At 42.5% G+C, this 20159-nt stretch overlaps 1 protein-coding gene across 12 annotated transcripts in view; it reads left to right on the plus strand.

The window, feature by feature from the left end:
• Positions 1–17132, plus strand: part of UNC79 (unc-79 homolog, NALCN channel complex subunit) — a 288494-nt gene extending 271362 nt beyond the window's left edge. For all 12 annotated transcript variants that reach the window (XM_070775592.1, XM_070775586.1, XM_070775587.1 and 9 more), the window contains 2 exons: positions 10564–10605; positions 12232–17132. In XM_070775592.1, coding sequence (XP_070631693.1) covers positions 10564–10605; positions 12232–12432 — 243 coding nt within the window. In that variant the 3' untranslated portion in view covers positions 12433–17132. The remainder of the gene's footprint in view (positions 1–10563; positions 10606–12231) is intronic.
• The last annotated feature ends 3027 nt before the right edge of the window (positions 17133–20159 follow it).

Consider the following 20159-nt stretch of genomic DNA (forward strand, 5'->3'; position numbering starts at 1 on the left):
AGTCCTCACTCTCTGAAGTTTTCTCTTACACATTTATTAGTCTCTGTTCCGCCACTTCCTAGACCCCCATCTCCTCATCCCCAGGTACCTTCTAATCTGCTTTCTGTCATAATAGCTTAGTTTCATACTCTAGAATTTCATATAAATAGATTTATGTAGTAGTTAAGCTTCTTTCTCCTTCTTTCATGCAGAATAATTATATTGCAATTAATCCATGTTACATGTATCAGTAGATTGTTTATTTTATGTCTGAGTAGTATCCATTATATGGATATAACACATTTCATTTATCCGTTCATCAGTTAATGGACATCTGAGCTGTTTCCAAAAGTTTGAGGCTATTAAAAATAAGGCTTACTCAGTACGTAAGTCTTTGTGTAGCCTTAGGCTTTCGTGTGTGTTGGATAAATACCGAGGAGCTGAATTGCTGGGCTGTATGATATGTGTGTAACTTTTAAAGAGATTGGCAGACTGTTTTCCCAAAGTGATTGTACCCTGTTCCATTCACACCAGCAGTAGGCATCCAGTACCTGTACATCTTCATCAACACTTAATGTAGTTCATCTTTAATTTTAGTCATTCTAAGAACTGTGCAGTGGTGTCTGATCATGGTTTTAAATTGCATTTTCCTATTGGCAAATGATCCGTGATATCTTTTTGTGTGCTTATTTGCTATCCATACATCTGCATGGTAAAATGTCTTTTAAAATTATTTGCCCATTTTTAAAAAATTAAGTTGGTTTTTTTTTCTTCGTATTGTTCGGATACAAGTCCTTTATCAGATATGTCATTTGGAATGATTTTTTTCTGTGTTTGTCTTTTCATTGTCTTCACAGTGACTTTTGAAGAGCAGAAGGTCCTAATTTTGATGAAGTACCATTTATCAAATTTTTCTTTCATTAATTATGCTTTTGGTGGTGTATTTAAGAAAACCTTTGCCTAATCAAAGACAGAGTTTTGTTTGTGTTTTCTTCTAGGTATTATATGTGTTTTCTTCTAGGTGTAAGTTTGTATTTATGATCCATTTTGAGTTAACTTTTGTATATGTGTGGTTTGGATTGATGTACTTTTTATGTGTGTAGATATCCAGTTATTTCAAGATTGTTAAAAATTCTATCCATTGGATTACATTTGCACTCTTGTCAAAAATCAACTGACCATTTACATGTATGGTTCTATTTCTGGATACTCAATTCAGTTCTGTTGATCTGTTTGTCCTTCTTTGAGCACACTGTCTAGGTTATTATAGCTTTCTAATGTGCCTCGAAATCATGTACTGTTAGTCCTCTAAATTGCTACATCTATTTCAAAGTTGTTTTGGCTATTCTAGGTCTGTTGCATTTCTAGATACATTTTAAAATCAACTTGTCAATTATTACACAAAGCCTCCTGGGAATGTGGGTTGCATTGAATGTATAGATCACTTGAAGGAGAATTGAGATATTAGCAATATTGAGTTTTCCAGTCTATGAACACAGTATATCATTCTATTTATGTCTGCATTGACTTTTCTCAGCAATATTTTATAATTTTACATATATGGACCTAGAGTATTTTGTTGAATTTATCCCTAAGTGTGTTATCCCTAGTAGTTCAGATAGTAAAGCATCTGCCTGCAGTGCAGGAGACCTGGGTTTGATTCCTGGGTCGGGAAGATCCCCTAGAGAAGGAAATGGCAACCCACTCCAGTGTTCTTGCCTGGAGAATCCCATGCACAGAAGAGCCTGGTGAGCTATAATCCATGGGGTCACAAAGAGTCAGGCATGACTGAGCGACTAACACACACACACACACGTGTGTAATAATTTTATAGTCTTATAAATAATATGTTTTTTGCATTTTATTGTTACTATTTAGAAATATAACTGATTTATACCTTATATCCTGCAACCTATTAAACTCATCTATTAGTTCTGGTAAACTCATCTATTAGTTTTCTTGCAGATTTCATCAGATTTTCTATTTAGACAGTTTTGTCATGTGCAAATAGAAGCAGTTTTCTTTTATTCTTTTGGATTTTTATAGTTTTAATTTCTTTTTCTTTTCCCTCTGCTCTGGCTAAATCCTCTAGTAAAAGTTGAATAGAAGCCATGATTGTTGAAAACTTTGTCTTGTTCCTAATCTTAGGAAGAAAGCATTCATTAAATATAAATGTTAGCTGTTAGTTTTTCATAGATACCTTTGTCAGATTGAGCAAGTATCTCTTCTCTTCCTAGTCTGCTAAGAGCTTTTGTCAGGAATAGATGTAGGCTTTGTCAAATGCTTTCTCTATGTTTATTGAGATGGTCATTAAATTTTTCTTTTTTGACTGTTTCAGAGATTGAGTTTTTGAATGTTAAACCAACATTCCTGGGACCAATTCCTGGGACAAACCATTTGGTCTTGATGTATTGTTCTGTTATATATTACTGAATTCTATTTGCTAACTCTCTAAAATAATTTTTTGCATCAGGGTTTATGAGGGATACTGGACTGTAATTTTCTTTCCTTGTAATAACTATATTTTGATTTTGACATCAGGGTAATGATGGCCTTATAGCACAAATTGCAAAGTGTTCCTTTTCTATTTTCTGGGAAAGTTTATATAGGTTTGGTGTTATTTTTTTCCCTTAAGTATTTGGTCATATTCATCAATGGAACTGCCTGGGCTTGGAATTGTCTTTGCAGCAGGGTGTTAAACTTCAATTTCTTTAACAAATATAGGGCTGTTTAAGTTATCTGCTTATTTGTGAGTGATCTTTGACAGTATGTGCCTATCAAAGAATTTGTCCATTTCATCAAAATAGTTGATGTTATTGGCATGAACTTACTCAGAATATTCTCTTATTATACTTTTAATATTTGTAGGATCTGTTGTTATGCCATCTCTTTCATTTCTGGTAATGGTGATTTGTGATCTCATTTTTTTTTTCTAGTTAGTCTGAATAAAGGTTTATTAATTTTAGTGAGCTTTGGATTTAAAACAGTGACAACAGTAATCAGCTCTTGGTTAGTTTTCACTGATATTCTCTATAGTTTTTGTTTCATGGATTTCTGTTTTTGTCATTTTCTTTCTTCTATTAGCTTTAAATTTCACTTGCTCTTCTTTTTCTTATCTCTTAAGGCAGTAGTAGAATTCACTGATTTGAGATTTTTATTCTTTTATAACAAGAGATTACTGCTATGAATTTCCATCTAACCACTAGTTTAACTACATCCTACAATTTGGTAGTTGTGTTCTCATTTTTGTTCACTTCAAAATACTTTCTATCTTCCCTTTTGCTTCTTTTCGGATCCATTGCTTATTTAGAAGTATATAATTTAGTTTTTAAATGAGTAAGGCTTTTCTAGAGATTTTCTGTTCTGGAGTTTTTTGGTTTAATTACATTGTGATCAGGGAACATAGTTTGTATAATCTGACTCGTTTTAAACTCTTTGAGGCTTGTTTTGTGGCCCAGGATGTTGTCTATCTCGGTAGGTGCTTTGTGTTCACTAGAAAAAAATATGTCTTCTACTGTTGTTGAACACACTTTCCTTTGTCAGTTGGTTCAAGCTTCTTGAGAATGCTATTCAATTTTTTTTTCATGTCCTTTGCTCTTTTTCTATCTGCTTAGTCTATCAATTATTGAGAAAGGGGTATTGAAATATCTCCCTAATTTATCTTTTCAAATCTACCAGTTTTTGTTTCACATATTACACAGCTATTATTAGGTGTGTAAATGTTTAGGATTATTTTATCTTAGTGAATTGAACTTATAAAATAGTTTTCTTTATCTTAGTAATATCTTTGGTAATAGTAGAGGCAGTCTGATTTTCTTCTGATGAGTGTTAGGACAGTGTATTTTTTTCTATCCTTTAACCTATTTGTGTCTTATAGTTAAAGTATGTTTCTTATAGGCAGCATAGGGTGTTGCACTTTTTAAAAATCCAATCTGACATCTCTTTTAATTAGGTTTTTTTAAACCATTTTTACTTAATGTGTTTTGTGATATTATTTGGCTTAAAATATCTTGTTATTTGTTTTCTATATTTTATGTGTGTTCTTTGTCCTTTATTCCCTCTTATTTGACCTTCTTTTTGACTGATTTTTTATGATTACATTTTGGATATAATTTCCTCTTTTTGGTGTAGTTTCTTAAGGGGAAAGCTGAGGTCACTAATTTGAGTACCTTTTTCTATTCGGTTGTCCATGTTTAGTGCTCTAAGTTTCCTCCTAAGTACTGCTTTAGCTGCATTCCTCTGAATTTTTATATATTCTTACCTTCCTTCAGTTCAAAATAGTTTCTAATTTCCCTTTTGACATCTTTGATCCATGGATTATTTAAATGTGTTTTTCAGTTATCCTATTGCTTATCTGTCTTAGTTGCTGTTGTTTTAGTGGTTGACTTAGAGTTAACAGACTACATTTTAAACAACCCAATCTACCTTCAAATAATAATATACCACTTCATATATATAATGAGCATGTACACCAGTACAGTTCCATTTTCAGTCTTTGTGCTGTTATTGTCATCCATTGTACTCCTACATATGTTATAAAGCAAACCATAACTGTTTTTTGCTCGAAACAGTTACCTCTTAAAGCAATTTAAAATTTGTTTTATATTTATTTGTATTTGTGATAATTACCATATTTGCACTTTTCAGTTTTATTTATTCCTTTCTATAGAATTAAACTTCCATCTTCCTTCTGCCCAAATGACTTTCTTTACTACTTCTTATGTAGTTCTGCTGAAGCTTAATTCCTCCAACTTTTCTATATCTGAGTAAGTCTTTACTTTGCCTTCATTTTTGAAAGTATTTTCACTGGTTCTTGAGTTTAGGTGAAAGGTTTTTTTCCTAGTATTTCAAAGATGCTATTCATCTACTGTCTTCTTGCTTCCATTATTTCTGAAAAGAAATCTTTGTCATTCTTATATATTTTTTTCTATATATAATATGTCTTTTTTCTTGGGCTGCTTTTAAGATTTTTTTTTCCTTTACCATTGTTGCTAAGCAACTTGAAGATGATATGCCTTGGTGTAGCTTTCTTCATGTTTCTTGAGCTTGCGTTTGTTCAGTTTGAAAAAGTATCAGCTATTGTGTCTGTAAGATTTTCTTCTAAAGCTCTATTCAGCATGCTCAGTATTTCCTCTACCTTCCTGACTGTATTGAATATAGTTATAATAACTGTTTTAAGGTCCTTATTTGCCAGTTCTATTGTCTGTGTCACTTGGGGGTCTTTTCCAGTTGCCTGAGGTTTCTTCTCATTGTGGGACCCATTTCCCTGCTTCTTACTATGTCTGGTAATTTCTTATTGGATTCTTGACATTTCAAATTTGACTTTTGGGATGCTATTTTTTATTTCTATAAATATTTTTTTCAAATTCCTATAAGTATTCTTGAGTATATTCTATGATATAGTTAAATTACTTAGAAAGAGTTCTATCCCTTTGAGACTTGATGTTAAGCTTTGTTCAGTGGGACTGGGGCAGCAGTTTGTATAGGGCTACCATTTCTTCACTGTTCAGGTAATATCCTTTTGAGTACTCGGTGTTCTAATGATTTGCAAGAACAGAAATCTAATGATTTCCATTTGCAAGTGGAAATTTAATGATTTCCGCTCTAACTAGTGGAAACACAAACTATTGCTATATGATTACCAGGGATTTTTCCCTCTAATCTTTTGAGGTTATTTTTTCTTCAGCCTTGAATAGTTTTCTCACATGTATATACTGGTGAGTATTCAGCTGAAGACTCAAGGGAAACCCTTCACAGATCTTCAGAGAATTAGTTTGTGCACTCTCTCTGTCTTTCTCTCTCTCTCTGAACAGCTCTCTCCTTTCCACTGCTCTGCCTTAAACAAACTTTAGCTCCCTTGGCCTTCCTAGTTTCCGAGCTCCATTTTCTCACCTCATGAAGACTGCCAGACTGCCTAGGTTCCTCCTCCCTGTGCTACCGCCTAAAAATACTTTCTAGGCAGTGAGTTAGGATAATTGAAGGGCTCTCCTTGTTTGTCTTCTCTCCCTCAGTGGTCACTATCCTGCATTGTTGACAATTAATGTCTGAAAACCATTGTTTCATATCCTTCACCTGGAATTTTAATTTTGTTTTAGACAGGAGTGTAAATCTGGTCTTTGTTACTCCACCTTGGCTGAAAGTGGAAGTTACATGACTAATTTTATTATGAGGACTGGAACAAGCAAGGAATGAAATGAATATAATCCAACAGAATTAGAAATCTTCAATGTATCCCATAGCATAAACTAAGATAAGAGGAAGACTATTACTTTTATTTTGGTGAAAAACAACCTATTTTTTAAAAACGTCCTTTGTTTTTCCAGATATTGTTTCTGGAGAACAACAACAACAAAAAACCCAACCGATTTTATTATAACATTACAGAGCCCAGAATAAATTATATCTAATTCTAACTGACAGCTTTGTAGGAGCCACTAGCAAAAGGGTACTGAAATGAATCATATTCAATAAAGTCAATTAGCATTCCTGAAATAGGATGACTGCTGGGTTGTATAATGTTGTCCTTCACAATGAACTTTAACCTGATGCTTTCAGTCAGGCGATTCATAAATAACAGATCTGAAGGCCCTGTGCAAGTATGTTTAGAATCTTATGGTCATGTGTTACATCAATGGGGAAATAAGAGAGACACTTCTAAAATCAGCCTCAGTGTCCCCCTTGATTCCCTCATACAGACCCTTAGCCCCAGGGGCAGCCCTGAGAAAGACATCCACCGAGCAGCAGAGGACTCAGTGTTCCCTGGTCCTTAGTCCCTCAGGATTCTTAACAAGAGAGGTTAGTTCAGGTATTCCCCAAATATCAAGAGGCATGCGAGCTTGCTTCCATATTAAACGGGTCAAAAGACAATAAAAGTCTATAGGCATTAGGGCCCTCAGGGTTTGTTTTTGCCCTGCAGATATTAGGGAGGAGGCGGTTAGACTTATTTATTCCTGTTCAGGATGTCCACACGAGCCAGTCCTCTTATATGCCAGAGAGCACAGCCTTATCTGGCACCAACCTTTGTAATCCCACAATTTTATTATGAGGATTGAGGGCGGGGGAGACAAGCGAGTGTGTTATTTTCTGAAAGTTTGATCACAGCTATCAGAAGTCCAATCATAACTTCTGGGACACACCATACTTCATTTCTAAACACAGTAGTTACATTACAGACAGAGACTTAAATGGCTGCAGTATAAATACTGTGTTTAGGAATAAACATCAGTGAAGTCAAATTAGCAAGTTGTATGTATCTATAGAAGGTTGACGGCTTCCCTGTGGCTCAGATGGTAAAGAATCTGCCTGCAATGCAGGGGACCCAGGTTCAATCCCTGGATCAGGAAGATTCCTGGAGAAGGGAATGGCAGCCCACTCCAGTATTCTTCCCTGGAGAATCCCTTGGACAGAGGAGCCTGGCAGGCTATGGTGTTGTGAAGAGTTGTGGTGTTGTGAAGAGTTGTGGTGTTGTGAAGAGTTGTGGTGTTGTGAAGAGTCCATGGTGTTGTGAAGAGTTGGACATGACTGAGTGAGTGACACTTCTGCTTTCATAGAAGGTTGAAAGCAGAAAAACAGCCAGATTCAGCCTTAGGAAAAGAAGCACAGAGAAGAAACATGATTTATCACTTCGCCAAGTTTATTTTTTAATGATTTGATGAATTAGATGAGACTAGCAACTATAGCCATGACTAGAGAATAGAGAGGGCATTGAAATGCTATCCCCCATCCCAGCAGGCTCTCCTCTCGGTTCTCTTGTTTTCTTCATTGCCTTGCTGTTCTCAACTTGGCCCAGGCTAACTTTTAACCTTGTCCTCAATCCAAAGAACAAACTAGTCCTCAGACCCTCACAGGTTGTCTCTGTGGACAGCATCCTTCTCCATCTCAGAAGCCACACAGGTCTTCCCTGGACCATGGGGGCTGCCTTCACACTGGGCCCTGGGCTCCATTCTCCATGTCCTTCCTCTGGTCTCTAGACTGCTGCCACAGTGAGCTTGCTAGAGCACAGTTCTTCTTGTGGTGAATGAGGCTTTCTTCATCAGAAATTGTATTGAATTTGAAATAAGATCTAAACCTCCTTATGTGGCATCCCATATCATCTGTGGGTAGATGTTGAGAGGCCCCAACTTGCTCTTCCAGACTTCTTTTTCATGGCTCTCTCCTAAGAACCTCACTCTTCAGCATCTCGTGAATCCCATTGCCTCCTCACCTCTTGGCATTCTCCTGCCTCTGGGCTTTGCTTCCCTCGTATCTGTTTGCTAGGCTGCTGGGTACTGCAGATTGGAAGACTTAAGTAACAGAAATATACTGTCTCATGGTTCTGGAGACAAGAATTTGTGAGATCAAGGCGATGCCAGGGCTGATTCCTTCCAAGGCTGTGAGGGAGCATCTGTCCCGGCCTCTCCCCTGGCTCCTGGGGATTCGCTAGCCATCTTTCCTTGGCTTGTAGATCTCTGCTTCATCTTCACATGGCATTCTCCCTGTGTGTGTGTGTGTCTTTGTCCAGATTTCCCCCTTTCTATAAGAATACTAGTCATAATCAGAGAAGGAGAAATATTGTATGACATTCCTTATATTGGAATCTTAAAAGAAATGATACAAATGAACTAACATCCAAAACAAAAAGAGACTCACAGATTTAGAGAATGAACTTATGGTTGCCCAGGGAATGGGTGGGACAGAGGGATAGTTAGGGTGTTTGGGATGGACATGTACACACTGCTATATTTTGAATGGATAACCAACAAGTATCTACGGTAGAGCACAGGGAACTCTGCTCAGTGTTATGTGGCAGCCTCGATGGGAAGGGAGTTTGGGGGAGAATGGATCTATGTATGGCTGAGTCCCTTTGCTGTTCACCTGAAACTATCACAACATTGTTAATCGGCTAAAGTTTTTTTAAAAAATGAGATGTGTAAAAAAGAATACTAGTCATATTGAATTAGTATTCACCCCTACTCCAGAATGACCTCATCTTAACTCACAGCATCTTCAATGACCCCGTTTCCAAATAAGGCTGTATGCGCTAAGGCTACAACTGCTTCACGAGAGGACACAATTCAGTGCACATCAACTCTGCTCTATTGGAGGAGGGTCAGAAGAAGCATGGAGTGAAATGATATGATGCATTTGAGCTCATTTCAAGGTCTGAGCAGTCCTGAAATAAACTAGTATTTCCAAATTTATTAGATCATCACCTTCCTTTCCCACTGAACTAGAGTTCTGTGGAACACGCTTTGGGAACCATTGTGTTCTGTCTCTGACTTCAGGATTTATGAAGCCACCAATGTTGACTTGTGTTCAGAAGAGCTGAAGTGTGGTGAGAGACCAAAGCAGAGGAGAGCCGCTGCTGGAGGCACTCAGGCGGGGCACCTATGCCCTCCTAGGAAGGGCCTCAGGGCAAATCAGAGACAGTGAAGGGGCGCAGAGGGTGCGCCAGATGCCTGGGGTTTGAGAGTCTCACTCTCGGCCAGAGCAGGGGCCTACTGCTCGCCTGCCAAAGAACCCACGCTGTTGAAACCCCTGCCCCAGCTCACCCTTGCTGTGTTTCACAAGTCACAGCCAGGCAACCTCAGGGCTTGTCTTTTTCTATCACTAAAGCATTTTAACTGCTTCTCAGTGATATTTTTTATTTTTGGAATATAATTGCTTTACAATGCTGTGTTAGTTTCTGCTGTACAATAATGTGAATCAGCTATAAGTACCCATATATCCCCTCCCTCTTGGGCCTACTTCCCACCCACCCCCCACCCCTGCCACCTCTAGGTCATCACAGAGCACCGAGCTGAGCTTTCTATGCTATACAGCAGCTTAACACTAGCCATCTATTTTACACATGGTAGTGTATGGAAGGATTTCCCTGGTGGCATAGCAGTAAGAAATCCACCTGCCAAGCAGAGGACCCACGGTTCCATCCCTGGGTCGGGAAGATCCCCTGGAGAAGGAAATGGCAACCCACTCCAGTATTGTTGCCTAGGAAATCCCATGGATGGAGGAGCCTGGCAGAGGAGTCCATGGTGTCACAAACAGTCAGATATGACTTAGCAACTGAGCATGAGTATATGAAAACAGAAATGTAGATCCATGGAACAAGATAGAAAGCCCAGAGGGAAACCCACGGACCGATGGTCACCTTATCTTTGACAAACGAGGCAGGAATACACAATGGCGTGAAGTAAGCCAGTGATATTTTCTTAACAACCATAGGCAGACAGCATCACCATGCTACTTGTAGACACAGTTCTAAACATCCCAAGGAGGAAATGCTATTTCAAGAGAATGAGGATTTAATTAAATAAATACACATTTAATTTCCCATGCTTGGTAGCTTTCAAGAGACAATCAGTCATTTACTCTAAAGTGTGTGGTTCAGGCACTCATGGGGCGCTTATTAACCTCCAAATGCCACCAGCTCAGCGGGATTTGGCCTCAGAGAGACAGTTGTCTGATAGCAGTAACTTTGCAGCTAGGGCCCACATCCTTCTGTGATGTTAAAGGGATTCTGTGCGCTCGCTCTGCCTCGCAGTAAGCACGGCTTATGTGGGAGAATGCAGAACAGTCATAACGGACCTTCTGTGTCTCTCCATACAGCTCATACCTATGTGGTTGCCAATGATTCAGTCAAATATCAAGGTAAGTCACCCCTGGGTGGCCTGGAAGCTCACTTCCCTCCACAGAGGCTCATTACATTCATAGGGCTCCACCATGCTCCAGTCACTACCTGTTCGTGGTCCCTGGGGGCAGTAATGCAGGAGACCCCGTGGCCGAGGTAAGGGGCGTGTGGCCGAGGTGATGGCAAGAGCTGATAGCCTACTACTCATCGCTGATGAAGGGAGAGGGGGAGGATCCCAGAGCTGGACCAGGCTCCGTTACTGACTAGATAGAATACAGCTGAGAAACGACTCTGCCCTCAGGGGATACCCTTGGGATCTGGTCCCAGGCATGTCTAGTGCTATTTCCTGGCCGCCAAGCTTGGCTTTTGTGATGGGAAGAATTATACTAAGAAAAGATAGCACTGAGTGAATGATAGAATTGAACAAGAGGAGACTCGCCCACGCCTCTGCTATTTTACATGAGAGGAAACCTAGGATGAGAAAGAAGAGTAATTTGGACAGGGCTGCCAGCCAGGAAGCAGAAGACTGAATGTATGTCTCACTGCCAGGCCTCACCTTGAGTGACGCATTGTTACTGTGGGGCCGGACATACTCTGTGGCTGGGAATGCAGTTACTGGGGCCTAGCATTAAGATGGTGGCACTAACCACCACTCCATCCAAAACTGGGTCCTGTCTAACAGGCCCTAGGAGTATCACAGGAGAAGATGGAAGTCTTTTTGCTGGATCTCCTCTTAGAGTTGGGATGGGATGCTCATGGAAGCAAAGAAAATGACTTCAGGGGGCCCAGACCCCAAGGGAGAAATATAGCTGCCAGCCGTAACCATAGGCTTTGAATCCTGGTTCATGGCATTACTGCTGTTGGTGGCCATCAGTAAGCCCAATGGCTTTACTGAAAACCTCATTGGAACACTAGCTTCTATTGTGAAAACCGCTTAGACTTCCACCCCGAGGCATTCTGCACTGCCCTCCTCCCTGCATGGTGGTCATCTGTGGCAATTTGACATGGCACAGAGTGCTGAGAGGAGGCCAGCAGAACTTGATGAAAGGCTAGGAAAGAGCAGAAAAGCTTACAACCCAGCTCCTTCCAGTGCACGAACCTGAGAAGAGAAAGACTATAATCAGGATTAAAATGTCCCGAGCACTTACTGTGTGCCAAGTTCTGTTCTGATCCCTGTTAACTCATTTATCCTTACAAAAAACCCATCAGGTGAGTGTTACGAGCCCTACTTTGTCCATGAGCAAATCCAAACACAGATCGTAAACTTCATTCCCTAAGTTGTTTACAGAGGAGGAGACAGGATTTGAATCCAGGGAGCCTGGGAGCAAAGCCTGAATGACAGGTGCTCATAGTGAACAGCTCCTGGGGTGTCAGCCCATACGCTGAGGTTGCAGTGCATGAGTCTAGATGGGAAAGGCATCATTTGGGTAGATTTGGGCCAGGTGGGCCCTAAGGACATGGTACCAGCCCACATCCCTTGCCCTGAGCGCTGCCACAGTTGAGAGCCGGCCTTCTTCAGGCCAGTCAGTCCCCATGCCACATCGAAGTTCCACCTGCAGAAGAAGTCCAGGCCAGCACTCCCTGGGTGGATGGGAACCTTAGGAGGGAAGAAACTAAAGTGCCCGTTCTTGCCCCTTTCTTGACAGCACTTATCTGCGGGACTCCAGCTTCGCCTCCAGGCCATCCAGAACAACGTGAACCACCACAGCCTCAGGACGCTGCCGGGCTCCGCCCAGAGCAGTGCTGGCCTGGCCGCGCTGCGTAAGTGGCTGCAGTGCACCCAGTTCAAAATGGCGCAGGTGGAGATCCAGTCCTCAGAAGCAGCCTCTCAATTTTATCCTCTATGAGCGGACTCCACGGCTCTCAGTGTCAACACTCTGGTTTAGCAATAACGGGTTTCAAAACAAAACAATTCGATCCAAGCAGGTTGGGGAACATATTGGTACTGTACATTCTCTTTCTAGTTTAGTAAAAAGACGTGCAAAGGCCGGAGAGGGCCACAATGACGCTTTCTTGCTACACATTTCTGATGACTCCTTGGGCTATCTGATTAAGTGTTTCCTTACATTATTTTTTAAAAAACCAAATCATTTTTCTTTAACTAACTTCTATTTTTTTTAAGAAAAAAAAAAAATAGACTGGTGGGTACTCACAGAAAAGTTGTATAAGTCCCCCTGTTGCTATTTTTGATGATAGAGAATAAATAGGGTTTTTGAAACCTTTGTAGTGTTTTTTCTTAAAATCCACTCTTGGCAATGCAATAAAAAAAAAAAGAAAAAAAACAAAACAAAACCGTCACCATAAGCCAGTGACACTTGACTGAAGCTTTTTTGTCATTATCCTGGGAAAAGTGGCAGCTTGCAAGGACCATTACAAAGTGCACTTAGAAATTAGGTGGTTAACCTGTGCCAATTGTTTTCTTTGTTTTCTAATGTCATTTTCCAGGACTGTCCAGTACGTTTTGATTATTTTTAAAACTAGGTTTTTCAGCTCATTCGTTCTAGGCTGTACTTTCTTGTATGCTTTATGACGACCACTTTAGTTTTGTGAGTAATAAATTTTATTCTTTTGTTAATACTTGTATACAATTCGATTTAAAACTGTAGACTGCATCCTGGACCATACGACTCCCCACGCTGGCACAGAACACTGCACCTGGAGCTACATTTCATAAATCAGAATTTTAATAGTGTAAGAGCACCAAGATTTATTAGCACTGATACTTAGCGTCTGACTGTGCATTTACAAATGATATTTCTCTTCTCTATCCCTGTAATGCACTGACTAAAAGAAGACTTAATACACATTTAAGCTGTATATTGACATGCTATTAAATGCATTTTTTATTATCTTTGTGAGCCTGGGGTTTTTTAAAATCAGTTTATAGAGCTAGGGTTTAGTTCCTGACAACCATTTCTTCTAAACTTTTAAAATGTATAACTTCTCTTAACAGTAAGTACAATTTTAAGAGGAGAAGGCTTTCTTTAACATCATTTGGTGAGAGGAATACCCAATTTATTTGAAGTCCCTTCTCTTTGAGGAACTTTGAGGGCTTGAAACTTTTTTTTTTTACACTGGTTATGAAGAAGTTTCTCTTTTCTTCTGGGAAGTCTGATGTCTTAATGCTTCTCAGCAGGAAACAAGTCCTCAAATATTTAAGTATTTTGCAGGAGTTCTGGAAAGATAGGGTATTAGATCTCCATTCTTATGAAAACTTATGGGGAACAAATAGGCCCCTAGAATAAGTGTATAGAAATGATTATTCTTCATATTTTGCTAACGAACTCTTGGAAAAGGCCTTTTCTCTGTCCCAGTCGTGCTTGGTTATGCTTCTGTGCACATTATGTCTTGTATTATGAAAAGCCGTGCATGTACTTATCTTATGTGTAAACTGTGACAGCTTTGAGGATGTGTCCTGTCTAAATCCCTAGGGTTTGGCATGTAGTAAGTATTTAATTAATGTCTAGTGAATTGAATGGATTTGATTAAGCAGCAGGTCTTTCTTGAGCTACCCAGTGGGCTCAGCAAGGGCTAAATTGTGATTTTCTAATTTTTATGCAAGGATTCCTAGAGGGGGTTACAGAAACAGGCCAGAGCAGGAGGCCCTGGCTGCTTTCCCTGGGGTTTAACTAACTTCCTATCTGGGCTCAGCTGTAGACCCAGCTCTTTAGCAGTCCTGAGCCCATGCTGCCACAGGCAGCCAGGATCTTGGTGGCCCAGTCCTCCCAGAGTCATCCATGGCTACTTCTCCAACTCCATTTCCTTGAGTGAACTGCCTCGATTTCCCTTATATTCACACCCTGCTACGAGGGCTGGGGATGACTCCTTAACTCAGCCCTCTTAACTGGGTCCCTCTATACTTCCTGCTCTCCAGACCTATTTCCTTCACACCAGTTAAAACCTGGTGACTTGGTCCCACTTTGGCAGGTCTCCTTCCTTGCCCCTTAGAACCGTGTGACTGACCCGAATACTGTCTCTGCTGGGACCCTGCCGCTTCTCCGGCTGATAGAGACCAGCAAGTTTCTCTGGCTTACACTCCCTCCTTCCCACTTCATTACCCAGAATCCCCATCTTTTTTTGTTATGTCCTTCTTGTTAATCGCTCCAGCAAGTGGGGCTCAGGTACTTGGAAGAAAAAAGCCAGGAAAAGAAAGGACAGATGGAAGTTTAGCAGGATTGGGTCCTTACAAGGAGAAGGAGAAGCCATTCACCTCGGTCAGGAGTCAGACAACTACAGCCCACACCTGTTTTTGTAAAAAATCTAATGAAACACAACCACACCAGCCATTTGCATATTGTCTATGGCTGTGTTTGTGCTAGTACAACAGCAGAACTGAAGGATCGTGACAGAGAATGTATGGTCCTGAAAGCCTAAAATATTTACCATCTGACCCCTTTACAGAAAGTCTCCTGATCCCTGGCCTAGGTGAACGCCACCGAGGAGCACTGAGTTGAACCCTTGCATGGGCGTATTTTCCCTAAAGCCTCAGGGTTTTTGAAATTATATTATTAGTGTTTCCTCATCTGTGAAATGTGGACAATGACACATTCTACCTCATGGGGTTGTTGAGATGATGAAATAAAAGGATGCAAGGAGAGAGCTTAGAGCGATGCCTGGCACGTGGTAAGCACTCAATGAAAAGTTATGTGTTATTGTTTTTTGTTCTCATGTTAAAGCCTGGAGAAGTAAGCCTACTTGTCCAAGGTCTTACTGCTAGTAAGAGGCAGAACTAGAACTTGACCCCAGGTTGCCAGACCCCAAGGATTGTGCTCTCAACCACTGCCCATATTGAGTCCTGTGACCCCACACTCCAGCCCAGGGTGATGCCTCTGACAGCAGCACAGACGTCAGAGAGACTCCAATCCCAATTTGGCCAGTGCTGAATATTGGCTTGGAGAAGGGCCGGAAGTCGATTGTTTCCCTTCCCTCACTGAATCCTACTCATTCCAAAGTGTGAGCAGCACACTCTGAAATTCCCAAGGGTGGAATGGGCCAACATCTGCAAATGCATAGATTCTGTGATTGTTTGCCATGGGCATGCCTCTTACTAGTTGGGTAACCTTGGACGAGTTACTAAGCCTCTCTGGACCTCTGTTTTGCTTTATTTGTAAAATGGAGCCGTCTACCATGGAAAGTGCAAATGAACGGAGGACTGAGGTGGTGGTTGGGAGACTGTGCCAAACTCTATGGACCTCCAAGAAGACCTGTGCCACCTTATGAAGACCACACGAGGGGACAGCTCACAGCTGCAGGCTCATTTGGGTTTTCCTTCAGCCCGTCCCTCAGAATCTAGACCTACAAGACCCACAGGAGCTGAAATGTGCCCATTAACCAAGGATACCCAGTCTTCATTGTATACCATCTTTACAAGCGTGTTGTTCTGCCTGCAATGGGATATTTTCGGCAACTCTCTTCCCCAAGAGTCTCATCTGAGGCCAAGGGATAGCAGCATCTTCGTCTTCATTTCCAAGCAACAACAGGCCAATCAGATTGGATTGGCCTGGAGAAGATGTGTTATGCACCAGACTCTTTCGTGAGCTTGGACTCAAGGGCTTCTGGCATTAATTGGACAATGTAGATCATTTAATATACCTCTTTAATAGAATTAATGTGCAAATATGTATTTGGGGCATATTGGGTGTTTTAACAGTAATGATCTTAAGGAGCATGAAGGGAGCAATTGGAACACAGTGAAATAGAACCAAGCTAGAAGGCAATGGCACCCCACTCCAGTACTCTTGCCTGGAAATCCCATGGATGGAGGAGCCTGGTAGGCTGCAGTCCATGGGGTCGCAAAGAGTCAGACACGACTGAGCGACTTCCCTTTCACTTTTCACTTTCATGCATTGGAGAAGGAAATGGCAACTCACTCCAGTGTTCTTGCCTGGAGAATCCCAGGGATGGGGGAGCCTGGTGGGCTGCCGTCTATGGGGTCACACAGAGTCGGACACGACTGAAGTGACTTAGCAGTAGCAGTAGTATGTTTTTATGAGAGTTGAACCTTTTGGGAGAAAAAGGGTTACTAGAAAGAGGCTGGTCAGTCAGTTCCTTTCACTGACAGCAGTGAGCCTCTTGTGAAGGGAATTCCAGAGAAACCACAAAAGTTACCATTTACTGAGCATCAGCTAGGTCCTAAGCACTTCACATACATTATCTTTACTCCTCTTAGCCCTTTCCTCCCCATGAGATAGGTGTTATTATTATTCCCAGTTTGCAGGTAAGGCAGTGGAGGCCCAGAAGTTAAATAACTCACCCAAGTCATGCTACATACACTCTGCATACATCAAGTCACACTACTGCAGCTGGCAGCAGTCGCGTAAGGACCAAAATGCCATCTGACTTCAAGTCAGAACTTCATTCAGTAAATGTTTCCTCTTTCCCCCTCCCTGCCCTACCCCCTTTTTATGGTTCTGGGCTCTTGGCTAAAATGTGCCAAGAGCATGGGGAATACAAATCTGAGGGCTTTTTCTGAGGCAGCTCAGTCTTGTCAGTGTCTCTGTTTATTATTAATCATCTATAATAAATTTCTATCAAGCCCGTGTCACTTCATCTGACAAGGCATTTTCTCCTTGGGAATTCATTTGAAAGAATTGCAGCTCACAAATTAAGTCACAGTTTCCCACTTAATAAAATAGTTTTATGACAATAAAATTTTATGAATTACAGACTGTGATGATTAGATTAGGGGTCTATTAAGCATTTACTTAGCCCTATGGAGACGTGCCCCTAATTCAAATAATCATAGGGACCCTCTGTGAGGGCTTACTACATGTTAGGCACTTTAGATACAGTAATCTCATTTAGTCTTCTCAACAATGGCATAAGGCAGGCACTTCTATTATTACATATTACAGACGAGGAAATTGAGGTCTGGAAAGACAATATTTGTGGGAGTCACTCAGTAAAAGGGAGAGCAAAATTTGAATCCAGATATATTTGCCTCCAAAAACGTGGCTCTTTCTACTACGTAATCCTGGTAGGTAAGTGATAGGTAGACCCTTCGCTATTCGCCAAGTTAACCTAGAACTATATAGACCAGAATTCCCCAGCCTGCTGGTTAAACTTGGCCCACAGCAGATTTTCTTCGATGAGCTTGAACTTGCATTTCTTCTTTTGGTTTGAACACTTCCAATAGAGCATGCAGGCTTTGCTTTTGTGCCTCTCCCACTGCGGACCTCGGCCTCCCAAGCAGGAAGACCCCCACAGCCTCTCAGCCAAAACCCTGTGGCCTCTGGCTTGGGGCATCACTCATTCATCTGCTCCCCCCTGCAGGCCTGTGAGTTGCCTAGACCCTCTCCTTTCGTGGGGGTGGGATTGTCACAGAGTCACTCAGCAAGGCAGTGGCCAAGCAGGACTTGAGGCCATGCTTTTAGCCCCTCAGGGGCCCTACCTCTCCCTAGCATCAGTGCCCCCATCTACATGACTATGGCCTGCCACCCTGCCTCTACACACCCCAGCCCGTCAGTTCGACCTCATTTCAGGTCAGGGCTGGTCTCTCCAAGGTGAGTCCCCTGGCAGCAGCTCATCTCTGAAGGGTGCACGGGACATTGGCGGAAGGCACGGATTTGGTGGAACAAAGAACTGGCTTTTTCATCATGCAGTCCAGACGGGCCCCCACCCGCAGGCCAGTGGAGAGGGAGCCTCCTGGGGCTGCCTGGCAGACGCCCTGATTTCCGCTCCTTCGAGTGGCCACTTGGAAAAGAAAGGAACCAGCAAGTAATCAGGCGTGAAGGACAGAAACCCTCCAGGTGAGGACAATCCCGCTGCTCAGGTGGAGGTGCAGTGGGGGTGGTGGAGGGGGGAGGGCTCCAAAGAGGCGGATCGGGCCAAGTTCAGACCGCAGGGTGTGTGCCCAGAGCTTTCAGCTCAGAGAGCTCACTGCTGCGGGGCTAAGGGCTGGGAGCGGATGGCGAGGAACACAGGCTCTGCAGCCAGGTCAGTCAGGGACGTTCCCGACCACTGGCTCTGACCACCAGCATGTCACTCCATCTTGCTAAGACTCCATTTCATCAGCTCAAAATGCAGATGGTAATGATGTCTGTCAAGTACTTAGTACAGAGAGGGAATCATAGAACAGGAAGTGCTAAACTTAAAGGCCAGGCTCCTAGGAATGCCAGGCTCTGGGCTAGGCAGCTGACACTCAGGCAGCCATTTCTTCTTCCAACTGCAGTGTCGTGTGACAGCTGGTGTTTTGCTGAAATGAAATCACAGCTTGCAATGGGCATTTGGCTCCATCTTTGGGATGCGGCATTCCTACGCTGCTGGGTTGCATGTCTGACTCAAGGCTTCCCACATTTCTCTGTCTGAATGAGCAACTGGGAAATCCTCGCCCAGATGGTGCATTGCCTCATCATTTGTGTGAACACATCCTTGTGTTTGTCAGGGGGATAATATTTTGAAAATAATAAATGGATATGTCTTTTGTTCTTCTCCAGGAAACCATGTTCCCAGCCTAGCTCCGGGGCTGGCATGGGGTGGGAGGAGGTTCAGACCACACAGCTTGAGGGAACGAAGAGTCTGCCTTTTCTGGACCCTAGTGGACTGTTGGCTGAAGGCAAAGGGAGACAGATGTAAGGCAGGGCTGAGAGGCCAGCTGGGCATGTCTGCAGCTTCCCTCTTTGGGGTGAGAATGGTACACCCAGATGGAAATGTACCAGGGAGCCCATGACATGGTGGCACACAGCCTCCAGGAGAAGAGCCTGCAGCCCTGGGGTGGGGAGGGGCTGTGAATAGAAGCCTGCACCCCATCTCCAGCAGCCTCTCCTGGCTTGCCTAGGAGTGCAGATTCCAGAGTTCTGGTGGCTAGGCTGAGAGAGCAGGAAGATGGGCAGAGCTGTGGTTGGGAGAAGGAACCTGCTGCAGCGTGGACAGTGGCAGCGGAAGGCGTGGCCACCCTCAGAGACCGGAAGGGCCCAGGCAGAGCCCTGTAGTCACCTCTCCTGGAAGCAACCTGGGCCGGCCACGAGACCTGCCAGGACCCCAAAGATACCACGTGCTCTGAACCTGACTCTACCTGCACCAGAGAGCACAGACCCCCACTCAGAACCCACCTGGGTGCCTCCTGGAGGGGACCAGGCCTGAGGAGACAGTTCTCAGTCTGAGTACCTACACCAAAGAGACGGAGTCATCCAAAAGAGACCAGTTACACTGGAGGAGGCCCAAACACCAACAGTTTGCAAATTCAGGTTTTCCTATTCCCTCAACCGCTCCCCTCCATATTCAATGAGGTGGGGTCTCTGAACAGTTATGTGGAATAAAACGCTATATTCTCTTCTTGATGCTACGTGTTCAGTGTTAAATGTGTAACCCATAATTAAATAATCAATTAATTAATTCTACAAATATTTCTGGTGCCAATCACTTCGGGAGTCTGGAGATTTGACAATGACTAAGACCCTAAAGGGCTTCCCTGGTGGCTCAGCTGGTAAAGAATCTGCCTGCAGTGCGGAAGACCTGGGTTCAACCTCTGGGTTGGGAAGATCCCCTGGAGAAGGGAAAGGCTACCCATTCCAGTAGTCTGGCCTAGAGAATTCCATGGACTGTATAGTCCATGGGGTCACAAAGAGTCAAACAT

Source organism: Bos indicus, chromosome 21, assembly GCF_029378745.1.
Source record: "Bos indicus isolate NIAB-ARS_2022 breed Sahiwal x Tharparkar chromosome 21, NIAB-ARS_B.indTharparkar_mat_pri_1.0, whole genome shotgun sequence".
In the NCBI taxonomy this organism is placed as follows: domain Eukaryota; kingdom Metazoa; phylum Chordata; class Mammalia; order Artiodactyla; family Bovidae; genus Bos; species Bos indicus.